Genomic DNA, 20,383 nt, shown 5'->3' on the forward strand with positions numbered 1-20,383 from the left:
CATTTGGGAACCGAGGACACTAATGGTTGAAGCGTTGTAGGTGGAATTATTTGCCATTATTGTTTGATATACAATTACAGTTTGCTCAACAGTCTAGGGTCCCAGTTATTGTATTTTGTGCTTCATAATGTGGTACATATTTTTAATTGGAGACAGGTCTGGACTGCTGGCAGGCCAAGTCTGGTACTCACACTTTTTCACTACGAAGCTATGCTGTTGGAACACGTGCAGACTGTGGCTTGACAGTTGGCACAGTTGCTGACTTTTGAGTTTTGCACGCAACATCCATGATTTCAAAAAACAATATGAAATGTGGACTCGTCAGACCACTCCACACTTTTCCACATTGTGTCAGTCCATCTCAGATGAGATCCACACACCCATCATAAATTATCTCTAAGCATGAGATTATCACTGATTGCAAGTTTGATTTTACTTCCGCACAGTCACTTCAAGCGCAATGAAGAGGTTTTGTTTGTTTGTTTGTTTGTTTTTACTGAGCAAGCAAAGTGAGCTTTTCACACAGTTAATCACTGAGATTTGCAAGGGGTGCAAATTACGGACACAAACCCCAATGATTAACAGGTCATGTTTGTAGCCAATAAAAAAAAACATTTCACATTTATTGATACCCTATTTGACTGCACATGCCAGAAGCCACCACTGCTCTGAAGTATTTTAGGCAAAGACGGACTCCACCACTGACTAACTGAAATGTATTCCTTACTGAGTAAGACCTTGTCAAAGAGTATTATTCTGTTCCTAATTTACTGAAAGAAAGAAAGAAAAAAAAAAAACCTTCTGCTTAGTGCCAGCAAGCTACTCTTGATCAAAGTCATTAGTCATTTGATTTGGACTCTTTGCTGCTGAATAATTGAGGCTTTGAGAGGATAAAAGATTTGATGATGCTGGCTCATGAGTTAAGAGTAATAAAGAGAATTCCTCTCTCTGAGAGCGAGACAGAAGATGACGGGGGGTGAGGGTGGGGTGGGGGTGGGTGGTTGTAGGACATGATGTGTAAAAAAATGGGAGGAGATACAGAGTAGGATGAAGAGGGAATGATGCTACTTTTTTCTTAGTCTGCTCTGAGCTCTGTCCAAACATTCAATATAATACGTACAAATCATCCCTCTTTGGTTTGTTTCAGTACAGTTCCATGAGAGCTTTGCTTTGGCTAAGGCACTTGGCACATACATTCTCTGTATATAACCTGCTCTCAAAGATGCAGGATTCATTAAGGCCAAATAAAAGCCAATAAACAAGTGTTGCACATTTAAATGTGCTGTCGACTACTCTTGAATGTTCAATTCTAAAAAAAATCATTGGTGAATGTCTGAGTTTCTTGAGTAGTGCAACGGTTGGTCTTGACAACAGTGAGATGCATGATATATATATAAAATCTTAGCTGTGTGATAAACATACATAAAAAGCTTTCAGGGTCTTCTCAGCTTTGTGTACCTGGCAAGAGCATAATGTGGCTAAATTGTCCTTCGGTGTTTAGAGGCAAACTTTCAAGCCAGTTGTACGCGAGTAGCTTGTGAGAGCATTGAGGTGTGAACATTTTAGGAAAATGCTTTAGACCAAGCATTATACTCAGTAAAGCACTAATCCAGACACTTAACTCTTTCACTGCCATGGACATTAAAAGCGGTCAAGTAAAAACCTACGGAGGGCCGCCAATGACGTTAAAAGACGTCATCCAATTTTTTATTTTTTATTTTTTATTTTTAAACGGGTGGAGGAAAGCCTTGGCCAGCTGTGGTGAAAGTTTCAAGCAGATCTAGTTAGCCTAATGACTATTTTTGGCCCCTAGATGGCAGCAATGACTCTCTTTTGACAAGATTGGGTAGGCGTCAGTAGAAGACGTGAGGCGGAGCTAGAGGGGACAATGGCTGGGGAAGGGAAGAGAACATGGGGACCGGTTGCAAGCAACTCACGCTCGAGCAGTTTTTTTCAAAGACAAAAAGCATCGACCAACGCTAAAGAGCACATTGATGACGACGATGATCATGATGATGGTGACTCCTAGGTTGACGCCGAAGTTGGAAGCGCTGTCGCAGCGGCTATGACGACGTCATAAAGGTTCACGGGCTAGCGATGCTAACACCGGAAAACGCGGAGCACAACCAAGCGCGACATTATCAGAAGTTAAAGAACTCTATACAATGATTACATGGGTAAATTCACATCAGATCACCCAGAAAAATGTCATTTTGAAACCAATTTCAGCTTGATCGGATCAACGGTTGCTGAGATATTGCAATTAACACTTTGACTGCCCGACGTTTTCAGAAAAGGGATGCCGTCAGTGCCAGCCGATTTAAGCATTTTGACTGATCTTTCAAGGTCCACAGAAAATTTTGTGTTTGGACTATGGAAACACACATACTACCAAGTGATTTGACAATGATTGGACTCTCATCTTTCATCAGAAAAAAAAGTTTGTTTCTACCTTATTCCGTTTTTCAGTAATCAACAATAGAAAATTTTTAGTTTCACCCAAATGCTCTGTTTTGAAACAAAAAACGGAGAAATCAAGCTTTTTGTGAAACGATATTATTTCATGCACTCTCGTGAATTTGACACCTTTTTTTTCCATGAACACCTAAACAGTGCTTTACTTCTGTAAAACACTACCACCAACAATGAAAAAGTGTTTTTTGATAGCAAAATACGTTTATTTACATTCAAAAGTGTAACAATTTGACAAAACAATTTGGCAAACTATTTACAAATGTGTGCAACCGTGGTACTATTTACAATTGTGTGGATGTTTCAAATACAGTTTTTCTTTTTGTAACACTCCCCTGCGTGCAAGGCGACGCAGCAGGATTTGCACAACAGATTAGTTTCACTGCGATGGCCCCTTAGCGTGCAGACGCTACACTTTCTTGCTGGCTTTTTTCCCGGGGAATAGCAAGTATATACTGCAGTGTGTGTTTGGCCATGTTGCCATCAAGTCTACTCTCAGATCATGATACGGTGACGTTACGGTGGTGTTACATCTGGCTTCCTCATGTCCTTCTGTTCCTATACCGGGTGGTAAGAGATGTTCTGATCCATCGTATCCACTCCATTCATGGTGGCATCGTAGTCCAGAACCAGTGTCTCCTCCGTGATCAGACTGTACCCACTCCTCTGATAAATATGCATTGGACTCGTCGTCCGATTGAACGTCCGCCTGAGCGTCCGCCTGAGCGTCCGCCTGAGCGTCTGCCTGGGCGTCCGCCTGAGCGTGCTCGGTTGTGCGCCGCGTTTTCCGGCGTTAGCATCGCTAGCCGGTGAGGCTTTATGACGTGATCATAGCCGCCGCGTCAACGCTTCCAACTTTGGCGTCAACCTCGGAGTCACCATCATCATCATCGTCGTCATCAATGTGCTCTTTAGCATTGGTCGATGCTTTTCGTCTTTGAAAAAAATGCTCAAGTGTGAGCTGCTTGCAACCGGTCGCCATTATGGCTTCCTCAGCCATTGTCCCCTCAACACTCTAGCTCCGCCTCACGTCTTCTACTGACGCCTACCCAATCTTGTCCAAAGAGAGTCATCGCTGCCATCTAGGGGCCAAAAATAGGCATTATACTAACTAGATCTGCTTGATAATTTCAGCACAGCTGGCCAAGGCTTTCCTGCACCCGTTTCCCCCCAAAAAAACTTGGTGAAACTTGGTCTTTTAACGTCTTTGGCGCTCCTCCATAGGATTTTACTAAACGTTATTTAACGTTTTTGGCAGTCAAAGAGTTAAGTAATTTTTACCTCCTTTTTTTGCGGAAATGGTTGTTGCCGCCAAATTTCAAACCGTTTTTTCAGCAACAACTGGTCTGATTTCAAATTGTCAATGATAAATGTACTGTATTTTATATAGCGCTTTATCTACACCAAAGTGTTTGACAAAGCCTCACATTCACCCATGAAAAAAGGTATCTCTGAAAAAGGGAAATTGTAAGTAATCCAAATCTGGCATTTATTTTTGCATCAGAGTACTTTTGACACAAATTACCCTTTAGCCTATATTTTGATCTTGAAATCACAGCGAACCACAACAACACAAATACAAAAATGTAGTCCTAGGTGTCAACTACAACATAAAAAAAAAAAAACCCGTAGGGTTTTCTTTTTCACTCAAATCGATGTACAGTAGATGTTGACATACTGGGTACCCGTTAATCGCCTCCTCCCTTTTTTTGTTTGCTTTGTTAATCCACTAAATTTAGGCGTAAATTTAACTGAGTGGATATAAGTACTCATAATTTATTATCGAAAGTTACGTATGTAACTACGGTTCTATGAGTCCCGAATGACCACCAGGTGGCGGTGCTGAAACAGCACGGAAAATCCCTCACACGCACGCGTCACTCGAGAAAGAATTTATAAAGGATATGTCCATTGTTCCGGCTGACGTGACCCTCATGTATAAAGGAGGAGCGTAGCCGGAAACGTGTCTCTCAGAATCTTCCCGCGCAAACCAACACGAGGGTCCTGAGTGGCAAGCAAGACTGACGGTCGTTCGGACTCATAGAACCGTAGTTACATACGTAACTTTCGTTCTATTTCGTCCCTCCCCACCGCCAGGTGGCGGTGCTGAAACAGCACGGAACGCCGAATACCAGCAATGTCACAAAGACCCGGGAAAGTGTACCTCACAGAGGGGCCTCCGCAGGACCTCAAACCACATCCAGTGGATGAGGAGAGGTGACAATCAAACTGTAGAATCTGGAGAACATGCAAGGAGACGACCAGGAAGCAGCCGCACAAAAGTCCTCCAAGGACACTCCTTTCAGCGGCCCATGACGTAGACACACTCCTGGTGGAGTGACTGCATACCCCAGGAGGAGGGGGACGACCAGAGACCCGGTACGACGTGAGAGGCGCTGCTTGGACACAGCAGCCCCTTTATTCGGGCCGTCGTAAACCACAAAAAGCTGGGTGGATGCATGGAAACATGCCATAGCATCCAAATAAGAACGGAGCGCCCTCACAGGACAACAAAAACCCAGGAACACCCCTTATCTTAAACAGATTGGAGGAATTCCAGCACAGTGAGAATAGGGCACGTCACGGGATCCCTCCCGCAATTTGCACACCACTCCGTAAACAGCTTCCACAGTAGATCCAACCGACTGGGCAGGATCCACGGTTCGGAGGAGCAAAGACTGCGTAGGAGAGGGAACCAAGTCTGGGCTGGCCAAAGAGGGGCCAAGAACAATAAAGAGTAACCCTCCAGAAGGATCCTCTGAAGAGTCAGATGAATGAGGGGGAGAGGTGGGAAGGCATACAGAAGGCCCCTTGGCCAGGAGTGTGCCAGAGCATCCTGTCCTAGTGGGCTGCTCCGTTCCCTCAGGGAAAACCAGAGGGGACAGTGAGTGGACTCCTCTGAGGCAAAAAGATCTACCGTCGCCTTTCCAAAGCGATTCCAAATGGCGTTGACCACCTCCGGGTGGAGACGCCAATCCCTCTGAGGTGGACGATGGCGGGAAAGGGAGTCCGCCAACTGATTAACAATGCCCGGGAGAAACATGGCCCTCAGGCTGGCAAGACGGGGCCAGCCCATCTGAGAAGCCTTCGTGAGGCCCGTAACAACTGGTTGGATCTCGTCCCGCCCTGATGATTGATGTGATACACAGTGGACGGGTTGTCCAAACGTACCAGGACATGGCGCCCTGCCACGAAGGGCAGAAAATGGATGTGGGCCAGATGCACCGCCCGCAGCTCCAGCACATTGATGTGCTGCGACCTGTCCCCTGCAGACCACCGGCCTTGAGCCGTTCTGTGTTACCAAACAGCACCGCAGCCACTCAGGCTGGCATCGGTGGTAACAACTTTGTGACGTGTGGGTACCACCCCCAACGGGACTCCCGCTGATAGAACAGACCGGCGACCCCAAGGTGCGAGAGCACGCATGAACCGACTAGACACTCGAAGACGCCTCCGATGGTCCAATAGCGGGTTGAGCCGGAAGCGGAGCAGCCACTGTTGCAATGGACGCAGCAATAGCAGACCCAGTGGCACAAGTGCTGTCAGGGACGTTAACTTGCCCAGTAGACTCAAAAAAAGGACATAAGGTAGCACCCCATTGGCATGGAAGAGAGAGACGAGGCATAGCACATTGTCGAACCTCTGTGAGGATGGTCGAGCAGCCATGGAGGCGGTGTCCAATGACACGCTGATAAATAGAGTCCGCTAAGAGGGAGCAAAAGAGGACTTCTCCAGGTTGATCTTGAGTCCAAGTCGTGACACATCCTGAAGAAGCGTGGACGTGTGTCGGATTGCCTGGCCCCTGGACGGTGTGCATATCAGCCAGTCGTCCAAGTAGGGGAGCACCCTCAAATGCAGGGAAGCAAGTGCTGCCTTCACTACACGTGTGAACACTCTGGGAGAAAGTGACAGTCCGAATGGGAGTACTCTGAACTGCCAGTGGCGACCCTTCTAGGCAAAGCGGAGAAATTTCCTGTGCTGATGAGCAATATGGACGTGGAAGTAAGCGTCCTTCAAATTGATTGACGTGAACCATTCCCCTCGGGCTATCGTGCTCAACACGGCTGACGTAGTCAGCATGCGGAAGGGTAACACCTTGAGGTAACAGTTAAGACCTCTCAGATCCAAGATGGGGTGTAATCCGCCTGTCTTTTTTGGTATAAGGAAGTAGGGGGAGTAGAATCCCCCTGGATAGCCAAGGGATCCACTGCTTCAATAGCGGACTTGGCGAGGAGGGTCGCTAGTTCTTGTTTTAGAGCCAGCTCCATTTCCAGGTCGCTGATGACAGTCTCTCTCACTGCCGTCTCCTCGGGCTCAATCCCTGGTCCTCCCGGATTTAGGGGTACGGGAGGAACGGGGCGTGGTGTGTGAAGCTCGGGGCTGACCACGCCCTCGGCCAGAGGGATTGACGTCACGGAAGTCCGTGACATGTCCCTGCGAGGGACGACGAGGCCCGTATCCTCCTGTAGGCCAAAAGGACTGCACATTACGTGACAGAGGGGCGGCCGGGAGAGCAGCTCCGCTAGAGTTTGATGGAGCATAGGGCCTGGCAAGGTGAGCAAACTTACGCCTTGCGTCATCAGCACGCACTGTGCACTCCAGCCGGCCCGTCGCTACAGAACCGAACACATGACCCGGTACCACAGGGAGGTGACGCAGTTCCTTCCGGGAGGGCTCACGCAAGGAGATTGAGCCAACCAGACCTGATGGCGCGCATGCATGAGCAAAGACATACTACGGCTATGCTCCCTCGAAAGGAGGGATGAATCCCTCTGTGCCATGTTACAGAACGATGTAGCCTCATCTACTTCATTGTCTCGCAAAGCTGCGGAAAGAGCAAGTAGGAGATATGCCTGTACGTTGGCCAAGCGCGCTATCACCGTCGCCGCGTTTTAATAACCAGTTCGTCCATCAAGCGCCACTGAGGGCTAGGGCACCTCACAGCCTCCCTAAGGGCTTCCTCCGGGGAGACGATGAGTGAGACCACAAAATAGTCAACATTAGGCATACGGTCCAAACCAATAGGATTAAGACACCGCATGTTTGCCAGAGCACGGCTGTCCGCCACGAGCCGAGGAGTTACACTAGAGATGTACCAGCAGGAATGAAGCTCTGTCAAAAAAAGACGAGATTCCGGGATCCAAAAAGTCTCATTGAGTAGACCATCGGAGAGAGGCCACACTCAGTCTGAGGCTGAGAAAAAACAGACATGTCCAACTTTAAACATTGGAAAGCACTAAGCATAACAGTATGCACCAAATCCGCTCATGCTGAAAAACGGTCAGAGGGAGGAGAAGACGGGGCAGTGGACACAGAGTCCATTCCCGAATATGGCTCAGAATCCCGTATGGAGACGTCATCCTCAGAGATGTCGTCCACTTGGGAGGGCAATTGGAGTGTTGCATCCGGCATGTCCAACTCTGCATCGGGCAACGATACTGCAGCGGCGTGAGAAGCATAAGGGTATTGATTACCCAACTGAGTCTGTATTGCCATCACTCGCCTGCAACTGGCAGCCCGACTCCTTCAATCCGATAATCATGGGCAGCAGGAGAAGCAGATCTGCGTTTTGCCCGACCCCGTCGGCGATGACCACCCCTGGGCAGCCGTCCTGGTGAGGCGCAACAACAGTAGCGTTCACCGGAGTGTGGACTGTCGCAGCAGTGGTCGCTACTGCGTTACAGTCAAGACAGCACTCAGTGCGTCCCTCTTCGGGCCAGAAGGAGCCACCACATTGCTTACAGCGAGCGCCGTCGTCCATAGCAGCCGCCAATCGACGCGCAATGAGAGTATGCAAGTCAACAGGCTGCTATCTTCCTGTGGGAGAGGAGGCGGAAAACCGACGAATCCACAAGTGCTCGCGGTAACACGTAAGTGAACGTTTGTGTCGTCATAAAGTAGTAGACGTCATAAAGCTATCAACCACCATCAAGGCGGTTGGCGACCCACAAACGGAGCCGCATAGGTTGAGAGGCAACACAAGTTAGAAAAAGATACGCATAACCGTATCACACTAGCGAGTTTTAAAACAAGCCAAGCAACCGTAGGCAAGACAGTTGCTGACTCCCACCATAAGTACTCACGAACTTGAAGCCTCACTCAGCGATGAGGAGCGGAGCCATGCAAAGATGGAAGAAGAGCTCCAACATTTGTACATGTAATTAAAAAGTGAAAGAAGCCCCGATCAACACGATCACAGGCCACCAGCGACGGATACGGAGACGAAGAACAGCGGTAAACACCGCCGCGAGTGACAGAGTGAGAATATTCAAAGAGACACGTTTCTGGCTACGCTCCTCCTTTATACATGAGGGTCACGTCAGCCGGAACAATGGACATGTCCTTTATGAATTATTTCTCGAGTGACGCATGCGCGTGGGTGATTTTCCATGCTGTTTCAGCACCGCTACCTGGCGGTCAGGAGGGACGAAATAGACCTTCTATACATATGCATTGTTAACACACAACTATCGGTTAGCAATCACGATTAGCATTAGCATGCCAGCGTTGAACATTTAAGGTAAACAAACACTAACCACAGTTTAGTTCACACCTACATCATTGTCTACATTACACATGTAATAGTGTCTTAAAAGTCACATACAGACAATGCTCAACACATTATGCTATGACTGTTAGCAATCGCGATTAGCATTAGTGCGCTAGCATTTACGCATTAATTATTCTCAATGTGGAGGTTTTGATTTATTTTTCAACCTCAGTGACTCCTTGACATCTCAGATAACATTAACAATTGATGAATGTTCAGTAATAAACCACTTGTTGACTCCCCCACTTCTCTCTCTTTGTCTAGCCTGTGAAAGTGACTTCTGGGGTCCCCACTGCACTAATCGCTGTCAGTGTCGCAACGGGGCCAAATGTAACCCAATCACAGGAGCCTGCGTCTGCACAGATGGCTACCAGGGCTGGCGTTGCGAGGAGCCGTGTGAGCCCACATTCTACGGCAAGGACTGTCTGCTTGAGTGCCAATGCCTAAATGGTGCAACATGCCACCATGAAAGTGGCGAGTGCCTCTGTGCACCTGGATACACTGGGGCCTTGTAGGTAGCTCCTCATTGTTGTTAATGCCTAACTGGATTGATATATATATTCCATTCTGCCGAAGAAGCGATTTTCACAACTGTGTAACAAAATTGTAGCTTTCCAGTTTATATGTACCCAATGTTTTGAATAATGGCGTTTAAATAACGCCATCCTTTTTTCATAAATGGATTAATCTAACTAATTACTTTCCTCATATTTGAAACGCTGTTATCATTAATATGCGTTAAATGCTTTACGTTACAATCGATTTATTAGTTTCAACGCCCGAAATAAGCTTACAGTAGGTTGCACAGTCGTGCGCGCTTTTACGGAAGGCTTGCTCCGAGTCCATTTATGAAAATGTAATTTGCACACAGTTAAAGGCACTGTTGTTGCCGCACCTCGTCACAATAAAGGTGTCTTGACAGCTGGAATGCATAGTGACTTTTATTTTGTAGGTGCTGCGGGAAGCGTGTCACGACATGTCTTCCTTCACAATGAACATGTTAGCATTATTAGAGTCACGTCCTTAGCCTGAAAATAATTTTGGGTTTGTTTGACAAGTCTGACGTTGGTCAAAATAACGTTGTTAGAGAGCTGGCGAAAAAACGGCTGCCATAAGGAGCGATTTACTGACAATTCTGTTTCATCAAGAACCATTACGGGACTTCGCAACTCCACAAGCACCATAACATCGCTAAAGAAAAGAAAAAAAGAAAACACTCGCCTAGTAGTGTAATTGATCAATTAACCATCTTTGCAAGGACTGTACAAATTACATATATTAGGATGACATATGTGCCACAAATCACCACATATCCAGTATTTTTATTTATTTATTTATTTCCTTATTTATTTTTGGCAGTGGTAGAACATATGATATCGGTCAGTATGGAGTGTGACATAAATATTCAACAAAATCAATGAAAACACCCTTTATAGCGTGGGCATTATTTGAATTCCTTGTATTAAAAAAATATAATAATAATAATAATAATAATAATAATAAGACATTTTAAAAATCCAAATTATTTGATATAAAACTTTTCTTTTTAAAAAAGTACTGAAAATAGTTACATTACCTGGTAACAAGTTACTTTTATTATAAAGTAATACTTACTCAGTTACTTTTTTGAGCAAGTAATGAGTAACTATAACTAATTACTTTTATAAAGTAACGTTCCCATCACTGTATGTAATTTACTAAAATGTAGCAATGTTGTTTTGGCCCAGTTGCGAGGACCCTTGTCCGCCAGGGAAGCATGGCTCCCTGTGTGAGCAGCGCTGTCCATGCCAGAATGGCGGAACGTGCCATCATGTGACTGGGGCGTGTTCCTGTCCTGCTGGTTGGGTGGTATGATGAACTTTGCATCCTTTGTTTTAAACCAAGAGGCAGAATGTCTAACCAGTGTAAGGTCTTGTCATCCTCCTTTCTAAGGGTCCCGTATGCGCACAGCCGTGTCACTTTGGCTCATTCGGCATCAATTGCTCCCTGGAGTGCACGTGTCGTAATGGAGGCCTGTGTGACCACATCAGCGGCCAGTGCCAGTGCACTGCTGGCTACATTGGAGAAAGGTAGTGAACATTAATGGACAAAAAGAGTATGTTCAATGAAGATGTAACATTTATTACAAATTACTTTGGGGAATAACATTAGCGCAAGTAGAAATAGTGGATCAAAGTGTAATTAGTATTTCCTTTGTTTTCAAATAACACCTTCAAGATTATTTTTGTGAACTTTGGCTTGTTATCATAAAAACGTTAGGAATGCGTTTTGCGGGTTCCCATTTTAAAAGTTAGTTCCAAAATATCGAACACATTCCACTTTTCCCACGGTATGCACTGTTTGCTGAATACATAACTTGAAAGCAGTTAGTAGGATTGTGTTTGTTATACACTAACCGGTTGTAGATTAATTGCATTTCTTTATTGAGTGCAGCTTTACGTAGGTTGAATATTAACCCTTCAACAGACAATCACTACTTAATGAAATATATACAGTATACTGACACATTAATATGCACTGTATAGGTGCTGTTTTTAAACATTGCTAAAATAGAATAATAATCAGATGTAACAACTTTTAGTTCATTTATTGTATTTAACCATGATAATTTTTTGTCCATTTATACAGTAATGAATGTTGAGATGAGTGGAAGTTACATTACCAATACAGTACTCAGATTTCACTCACATTCCCAAGGGTTACATTTGCATGCAGTCTCCAGATCGCTGTCATATGATGCAATATACAGTACAGTATTAACCAGAATTGTAATTCTGAATTCATATATTTGTTGATTGAGAAAAGCATTCCAATTGTTCTAATATTGTACATTGTTGTAATATTGTAGAGTATAGCTCATATATTTATTTTATGAGCCATTAGACGTTTTTGTGTACCGTTTTTTTCATCATCTCCAAAACAATAACTGGAAAAGATAGTCTGAAGCATCACATCTCTCTTTGTTGTCCTAGCCGTTTTTTTATTTATTTTTTGCTCTCTGCCCACCGTTACTCTCAATTGGACCAAATTACATCCATTTATTTCAGGCCAGGACAGGTAAATTAACCTACACGGAATAATACCTTGAGCAAGTTCTCTTCCACCCTGCCCACATTGTAATGAAATTAGCAAAGATAAGAGTCTCAAGAATGTCAACGTGATTTGAACATGATACCGAACAGACATCCTCGCTAATACAATTTAATTGAGTGATTTGTCTACTTCTCGGTGGCTTCAGGTAGTAGACGTTTGGAGTATGTGGAGATGTTAGCCTAACTTGGCTTTCAATTAGCATAAACAATGTTCTATTAGGAGGTAACGCATTGGATCTTAAATGCATAAATGCAGCGGAATCAGGTTTTGAGAAAGATTGCTGAAGACCCTTTCAGTGCAAACAGACTCATGCGTCAACACTACATTTTAGAAGTTACTCACGAGAAATCTGATCAGCAACCTGTTGTGTCAAAATGCATAATTTATTGTAGTGTTCTGCTTTTTTTTCTGTATTGATTGTATCATATCAAAACAACATTTTACAGTGTAGGTTATGCAATACAGAATTGGGCCAAATGTTTTGGGATTGCTTAGGTTTACTCGTTATAGTCATGATTTGGTTGAAAGCGTCATTTTCAATTTAAAACAAATCAAATACATTCATTTTTCACAAATAAAAAAGTTACATCCAAGTAACTTTTTATTCGGGAATAAACTAATTAAAGCCAATTTTATTACTTTACCCCAAACCAAATTTCTGATTCAGTATGTATAAGTTTTGTGGGGTTCAACCTGAAGTGGTTGCCGGACAATTGTAGGGCACACATAGATGAACAAACATACACATCAAGGGACAATTTAGTGTTCAACTAACCAACCATGCACGTTTTTGAGATGTGGGAGCAAACTGGAGTACCTTGAGAATGCCCACGCAGGTACCTGTAGAACATGGAAGCGCCACTTTGGGAAGGCTAGATTTGAACCCTGGACTGCCAAATTGTAAAGCAAGCGTGCTTAGCCGTGGGCCACCGGCTGAATTTGTGTTTAAAGCAAAGACATATTTGCAATCCAATAACAAAATGCCAGTAAACTGTCCCTAAAAGATCTTGTTTATTGTGAGTATTTTGCAAACTTGTGCAATCTTTTGTAGAATTATATGAGTCTTAACTTATAATCCTTGTTTTTGTTTTTTGTTTTGTCTAACTAGTGGGGGCACATACAACAATTTTTTTGCAGATTAAAAATAAGTTTTTCATTTAACTCCCCTAAAATTTGATATTTTTAACTAATACATATGAGAGACATGATTTCATTTCGATATAATATAAATAAGAAAAACTTTTATTCATTTTTACAGTTCTAGCATCTTTTAATTAAAAAAACATCAAAAAATAAATATAAAAATACAAACTTTTTATAGGGACAGTTTGTTTTCTATTTTTAATGGCAGTTTTTTATTTGACTGCAAATATGTTGTTGTTTTTTATCATTTCAATTAGCTTAAAGTTAGCAAGCTTGGTGGCCCACTGCTAAGCACATCTGCCTCACAGTTCAACAGTCCAGGATTCAAATACAGCCTGCATCCTTCATGTGTGGCGCTTCCATGTTCTCCCTGTGCCTAGTACATACGTTAATTGAACACTAAATTGTCCCTTGATGTGGTTGTGTATGTTTGTTCATCTACGTATGCCCTACAATTGTCTGGCAACAACCTCAGGTTGTACCCTGCACATTTTATTCACATTGAAATTCGATTTGGGGTAAATTAATATAATTGGTTTTAATTAGTTTATTCCAAAGTAAAAAGTTACTTGGGCATAACTTTTTCATTTGTTTTTTAAAAAATAAATGTATTTGATTTATATTAAATTGAAAATGATTCTTTCAACCAAATTGTGAATATAACGAGAAAAACTTCTTTTTTTTAAATAGCTGTAACAAAATGCAGCATTTTTTTTTTTTTAGTTTAGTCCGATGAATCATCTTTTTTCAGCGAGCCCGCGGGCATGTGGCCTTTGACCACACACACACTCTGAGTGTCCCTTGATTAATTTTCAAAGAAAAAAAATCTTCTTGATTCATTTTCAAAGAAAAAAATAGTTTCCAGAACACTTTTTTCAGTGCATTTAGTGTTTGTGTGTAAGAAATGGATTTGTTTTATTTGATCCATATTATTGATGCATTCACTGTCACTGTCAAGAGTTCACTCATGCTCATTCCCATTCATTCTATTTGAATGTGCTTCATTGTACATTTCATGTGAGCAAGGAGGAACCGGATACATTCGGATGAAACCTTCATCCTCCTCGTGAAATACAATTCAAAGTTAGATTAGCGTCATATTTCATTTTCAACTAAATGCCAAGGGGAGCTTGTATTTTCCTCATTTTGATGTCATGTCAATACAGTTTGCCTTTGTGCTTTCCACTATGAATTACTGGAGCGCCTTAATGAATCCATGTACTAATCCACTTAGTATGCTGCAATGGTTGTCTTAAAGGGCTCTATAAATAAAGTTAAGTTGAGGAGTTATTTGACTGTACTCTGATAGTGTGTGTTCAACAATTGGTTGTATAAGTGTTATTGTCATAAAGTATTATTTTTTGGACTTTACTTGAAGATTTTGTGAAACAGTGCCCTACTTCATCTGATAATAGGTGCCAGGATGAATGTCCAGTCGGCACTTATGGGCCGCAGTGTGCCCACAAATGTGACTGCCAGAACGGGGCCAAATGCTACCACATCAACGGGGCCTGCCTTTGCAACGAGGGCTTCAAGGGTCCAAGCTGCCAGGACCGCTTCTGTCCAGCTGGAATATATGGACTCCTCTGTGACCAGGACTGCCCCTGCAAAATTGCAAACACACTCAGGTGATCAAAAAGTTGAAGCATCCTAATATTCTTTATACTGTACGTGTGGTTAGTAAGCTTTTTATATGCAGCAGCTGATTTAATTTTTATGCGACTTTGTTCCAGAAGTGTTAAAAAATCTGAATTGTAAACGTAGCCCAAACTTTAGCGATTACATCTAATATTCTATGATGAATAGCAAGTCAGCTTAATTCAACAGTTTCTGCGGATAAAAGGAAAGACATTATGGCAAGAAAAAAAAGGGAATTCGATGAACAAGGTGACAATGCCTGTGTGGAACTTTTTACATCAGTATGCAGTATCAGGAGTAACTTGTTCAAGGACACTGACAGTACTGAAGAGAGCCAAACATTTTACTAACTGACTTATGATGACCAAAACAACTTCCACCACCAAATTGCATAGAAAAGAAAAAGTACCTAATGAGTCCAGGTCCTGTCCTGAACTAAAATCTTTCAATTTAGGGATTACTAATATGTTATAACAGGAAACATGCGAAAAATGTATCCCACAAAGGTCAAAGTTATTACCTGATTATAGTTCTTATTTCCTAGTTAAATGTCTACAGTTGTCTTTGTATATTTATTTCCTTCCTTCTAATGTTCTTGCTTCTAGCTGTCACCCTTTGTCAGGTGAATGCACATGCGCAGCGGGATGGACTGGACTATTCTGCAACGAGACGTGTCCAGCAGGTTACTACGGGGAAGGCTGTAAAGAAGTGTGTGCCTGTGCTAATGGCGCCGACTGTGACGGCATCAATGGAATGTGCATGTGTGCTCCAGGGTATATAGTAAGTTCACAATTCATACTACAGATGTTAAAGGGATATGTGACTCATTAAGCCATTTTCAGCAGTAAAAATGTAATGTTTTTGTCCAGAATGAATGTGGTAACTTCATTTTTTTTTTTTTGTACAATTGACTTTAAAAACTATTTTTTCTACTTGCTTTCGACTGATGATGACATCACCTGTGCTGAGGAAGTTGGTAACGACCAATCAGGGCTCACCTGTTTTCTGGGTTTGGTCAACAAAATGAGCCACGATTGGTCGTTACCTACTTCATCAGCAAAGGTGATGTCATCTTCAGTCGACAGCAAGTGTGAAACGTAGTATTTTAGGGTATGAATTGTGCATGAAAAATAATGAAGTTACCAAATTCATTCTAGACAAATTATTAACTTTTTGCTCCAGAAAATGGCTCAATGAGTCAAGTATCCCTTTAAGTTTAAAATAAATACATTCATCAGGAGTCGCTTTATGTCGTTATATCACTTACTGCTATAATTCTATTGCTAGCGAATGCTAAAAGTATAGACATTCAATGTACAGTATAGCCACTATGCAGCACCAGTCAAACATTTGGATATTAGCATGTAATATATGAGAAACAAACATTTGACCAATACTGTAAATTATGAGACTATTTAACCCAATTATTTATTAACTTGCTCTGCTAACTACTGTGCTCGCTCATCGTATTTATTTCAAATCTAATTTCATTTCACATTAACACTTAAAAATATTTTCATTGTCTTCAATTAACCCCAAATGCATAATTTGTGGATGTTAGAGTAAGATGGAGTACCAAGTGAGAGCTTAGTGTTAAACCCGTAGTTGATTTGAATAATATGAATAAATAAATATGACATGTTATTCGTTTGTTAATAGATTAAGAAAGGGTATAAACCAGGGTATATTTATAATATCTGAGTTTATATTCATGCTATGCCAGAGATATAGAGTGCAGGTCTTGTTTGTTGAAATTTACTTGTCCACCATTTTCACTTACAACTGTTTGCAGTATTTTCAAAGAAATGTATTGTTCAGAAATTTCCATTTACAGGAGAAAATTTGTGTTCTCACAACTTCTCAGGCTCCAAAATACTGTAAGAAAATGGTCACTTAACTTGCCCTTTCCTCTTATAACAAACAAATGAATCTAAATGAATCTTCTGTGCACTATGTCCCTCGAGGTGCTCTGTGCTGTTGTCGCATGCTAGACTAGCAACATGGAACTGCAGTGAGTGCTTTTTTTGCGTACTCGGCAGGACAACAAGCAAGTTCCCAGTGGGTGCTGGAATCCACTCGGTCCGCTCTTTGTCAGCTGTTCTGCTCTTTGATGAAGTGGGAATGGGGTGCCCAGTTTTGTTGTGTGCTCATTTTTGTCATCACCATTTTTTCATTTAAAAAAAAATTGTGTTTTTATTAGGGGTGTCAGGTGATTGTTCAATTGTAATTAATTGCATGATTCCAATAGTTAATTCACGATTAATCACAAATTTGATATCTGTTCTAAATGTACAATAAAATATTTCTTGTTAACATAAAAATGGAAAAAATGTTACACTAATAGAAATATGGCTCCATATTTTTGTCATTGATACAGTAATTTCTTACAGAGCTCAGTATTGTTCATTCGGTAATTTTACCGATTTGACATGTCATCATCATTGCTCTCTCTCTTTTTTTATATATATATATATATTTTATTAATTTTTATTTTGTATGTGCGTGCGTGTGAGAGTGTATTCATTAGTTCACCTAAAACCTATTAAAAAATCCCATACCGTTCACCTAAACCGAACACTTCAGAACCCAGCTAGAGCCGTGAGGCCGTCAGGAGACCCGAGGAAGGACCAAAGAAAGGAAAGTGAAATCATGCACCGACCAGACACCAACCACCGGGCCACCAACTAGAGTCCTTCACCAACCCCAGAAACATCCAAATTCCAACAAATCAGGGAGACCTCAAGAGATCAAAGGAGAGACTGAGAAAGGGAAGGAAGGACAGACGAAGCAGAGTGAGATCCACAGACACCAGCCTCCACCGATTCAATGACCTGAGGAAGAAGCAGATTGTGTCTGAGTTTCGATAGATGCTGGTGTGGTGGATCTGGCATGCATGAAAATCTCCACCAAAGATGGGAGCCGTCGACCCCTGCCAGGACAGAGCAAGCGCAACACCTCAGGGCCCCCCAGGTCACGGCAGCGCCAAGGGACAACCCCCGGGCCCCGCAGGGGCCACCGGCCGGAGAGCAAACCCAGGAGCAGGAGACCCCCCCCCCACCCCAACATGGCCCGCGCCCCCAACCCAACACAGCAGAAAGGGGCACTGCAGGCCACCACTGGTCCACAGCCCCTGCTCCCCCCACGAATCTGTGCCTATCATTGAATACAGTACAGCAGTACACCTCGGTATTGAACCCTGCATAGAGTTTACATGTTCTTCCATGCTCAAAAGCAGCTTCATACAGGTACTCTTGCATCCTCCCACATTGCAAAAACTTCTATGTTTGTTACAGTGTGCCATGTGATTGACTGCTGGTCAGTCCAGAGTGAAGTCCTTCTCTCACCCAATGTCAGATCGCTTTCAGTTTCTCTGTGACCATGAGAAGTACAGGTGCTCGTCAAAAAATTTGAATACCCTCAAAGAGTTGAATAATTTCCGTATTTCCATTCAAAAAGTCAAACTTTCATAGATTAAAGATTTAGGGCCCACAACTCAAGTGATTTCAAGTATTTATTTGTTTATTTTTACATTATTTGGGCTTCCAGTTCATAAAACCCATGAAAACAAGTAAAATAAATTACCATGCATACTTCCCAGTCTTTTGCACAGGCAAATAAAAGATGGATGGATGGATGGTATTTTCAAAATGATAGGCTTGATGCTTGCTGTCAGCTCTTTGTTTTTGGGTCTGGTGGTCCTCATTTTCCTCTTGTTAGTACTGTATTAAAAGAGTACAATCAAGAGAAAAATGAGGGCCACCAGACCCAAAAACAAAGGGCTGACAGCAAGTATCAATAAAGTCTGGGCTTCCAGGACCCCCAGGCAATGCCACGGGGTATCAAGGCAGTGATTAAGGCAAAGGGAATCCAACCAACTATTGAAGATTGACATTGTTTTGAAAATACCATCCATTCATCCATCTTTTATTTTCCCATGCAAAAGACTGGGAAGTATGCATGGTGATTTCTTCACATTAATCCAATTTATTGACATCCTGTTTTAGTGGGTTTTATCAGCTGGAAGCCCAAATAATGTAAAAATAAACAAATAAATAATTTAAATCACTTGAGTTGTGGGCCCTAAATCTGTAATCTATGAAAGTTTGACTTTTTGAATGGAATTACGGAATTTATTCAACTTTTCCAGGATATTCTATTTATTGGACGAGCACCTGTATAAATGATACAAAATGAGTACATCAATGACTGTATCCTGTTGTGTAAGCATCCCCATATTTGCACTCTCTTGTTGATTTCCGTTTTTGTATGTTTCTTTTTTTTTACTAGGGTGAGGACTGCTCAATTATCTGTCCTGCTGGCTTGTATGGAACCAACTGCACGTCGTCATGTTTCTGTCACAATGAGATATCGTGCTCACATGTCGATGGCTCGTGCATCTGCAGAGAAGGTTGTTAGCCTGTTTGTGCTCATTCTTGTCCCTTCTTTACATGTTGATGCTAACCAGAGGGTGAACTACTGTACCAAAGTATATATTTTCATGGGACAACACTGAAGAAATGACACTTTGACACAATGAAAAGTGGTCAGTGTGCAGCTTACTGTAAATGTATTGTTCCCTCAAAATCACTCAAAATACAGCCATTAATAGCTAAACCCCTGGCAACAAAAGTGAGTACACCCCTAGGTGAAAATTTCCAAAATGTCAATATTTTGTGTGACCACCATTATGTTCCAGCACTACCTTAACTCTTTTGGATATCGAGTTGAGCAGAACTTCACAGGTTGCCACTGGAGTTGGCAGATATTTCAGACCTTATGCTCCTCCACCATCTGGTTTAGGATGACCCAAAGATGTTTTGAAAAGATTATTTTGAAGGATTTCCACTATACACTCCACTACACATTTACACTACTACTACTAAGTGCCATTTCTTCAGTATTGTCCCATGAAAAGATTGTATTTTTGTCTTATGTAAAGAATATTTTCAAAAGTTATAATTAGTCAAAATTAACGGGAAAATATTTTTGTGAGGCAACTTGATATATTAGGTGTTGTCACTTACCAGCAATTATACCATACCGGAAAGACAAGTGCCTTGTTTGTGGCTTTGAGTTGCAATGGAGCAGTCAATGTGACAGAAGCTTACAGTCCTCTGTCAAATGTGTGTCATTTTCCATAAAAGATACTATCAGCCAGAAACAATGATGGATATAAAGTTTTCATATATTAAATGAAGTGACTACAAATAAGGACTTTACCTTTGGAACTGGAGAGTGATGTTCAATTCCAGTGAAGACAAAAAAAGTAAAATGGCAACTTGTTGGAGAGATGCTACTCTCCTTCCTGAATACTGTCAAAAGGCCCTTGAGCAGGCCCACCCTCTTGTTCCAGAAGTGCAGCGTGTCCGTCACACTATTCCATTTCTCTCTGTGTGCCCACATGTGTGTGGCCTGGTTCTATGTTGAACCTAGTTCCACCTTGAGCTATTGATACTTATCTAATGTATACAAATATTTTTAAAAGTC

General features: G+C 42.3%; 1 protein-coding gene across 6 annotated transcripts in view; it reads left to right on the forward strand.

Annotated features, from left to right (window-relative positions):
- The window catches only part of LOC144049959 (multiple epidermal growth factor-like domains protein 11), a 122,998-nt gene that overhangs the window by 73,534 nt on the left and 29,081 nt on the right, over positions 1-20,383 (forward strand). For 5 of the 6 annotated variants that reach the window (XM_077562720.1, XM_077562717.1, XM_077562716.1 and 2 more), the window contains exons 6-11: positions 9,287-9,533; positions 10,750-10,870; positions 10,955-11,091; positions 14,674-14,886; positions 15,502-15,676; positions 19,184-19,304. In XM_077562720.1, the coding sequence (XP_077418846.1) occupies positions 9,287-9,533; positions 10,750-10,870; positions 10,955-11,091; positions 14,674-14,886; positions 15,502-15,676; positions 19,184-19,304 (1,014 nt within the window). Of the gene's footprint in view, positions 1-8,225; positions 8,343-9,286; positions 9,534-10,749; positions 10,871-10,954; positions 11,092-14,673; positions 14,887-15,501; positions 15,677-19,183; positions 19,305-20,383 lie in introns of those variants that run through there. The other variant, XM_077562721.1, reaches the window with a different exon arrangement.

Source organism: Vanacampus margaritifer, chromosome 4, assembly GCF_051991255.1.
Source record: "Vanacampus margaritifer isolate UIUO_Vmar chromosome 4, RoL_Vmar_1.0, whole genome shotgun sequence".
Taxonomy (NCBI): Eukaryota; Metazoa; Chordata; class Actinopteri; order Syngnathiformes; family Syngnathidae; genus Vanacampus; species Vanacampus margaritifer.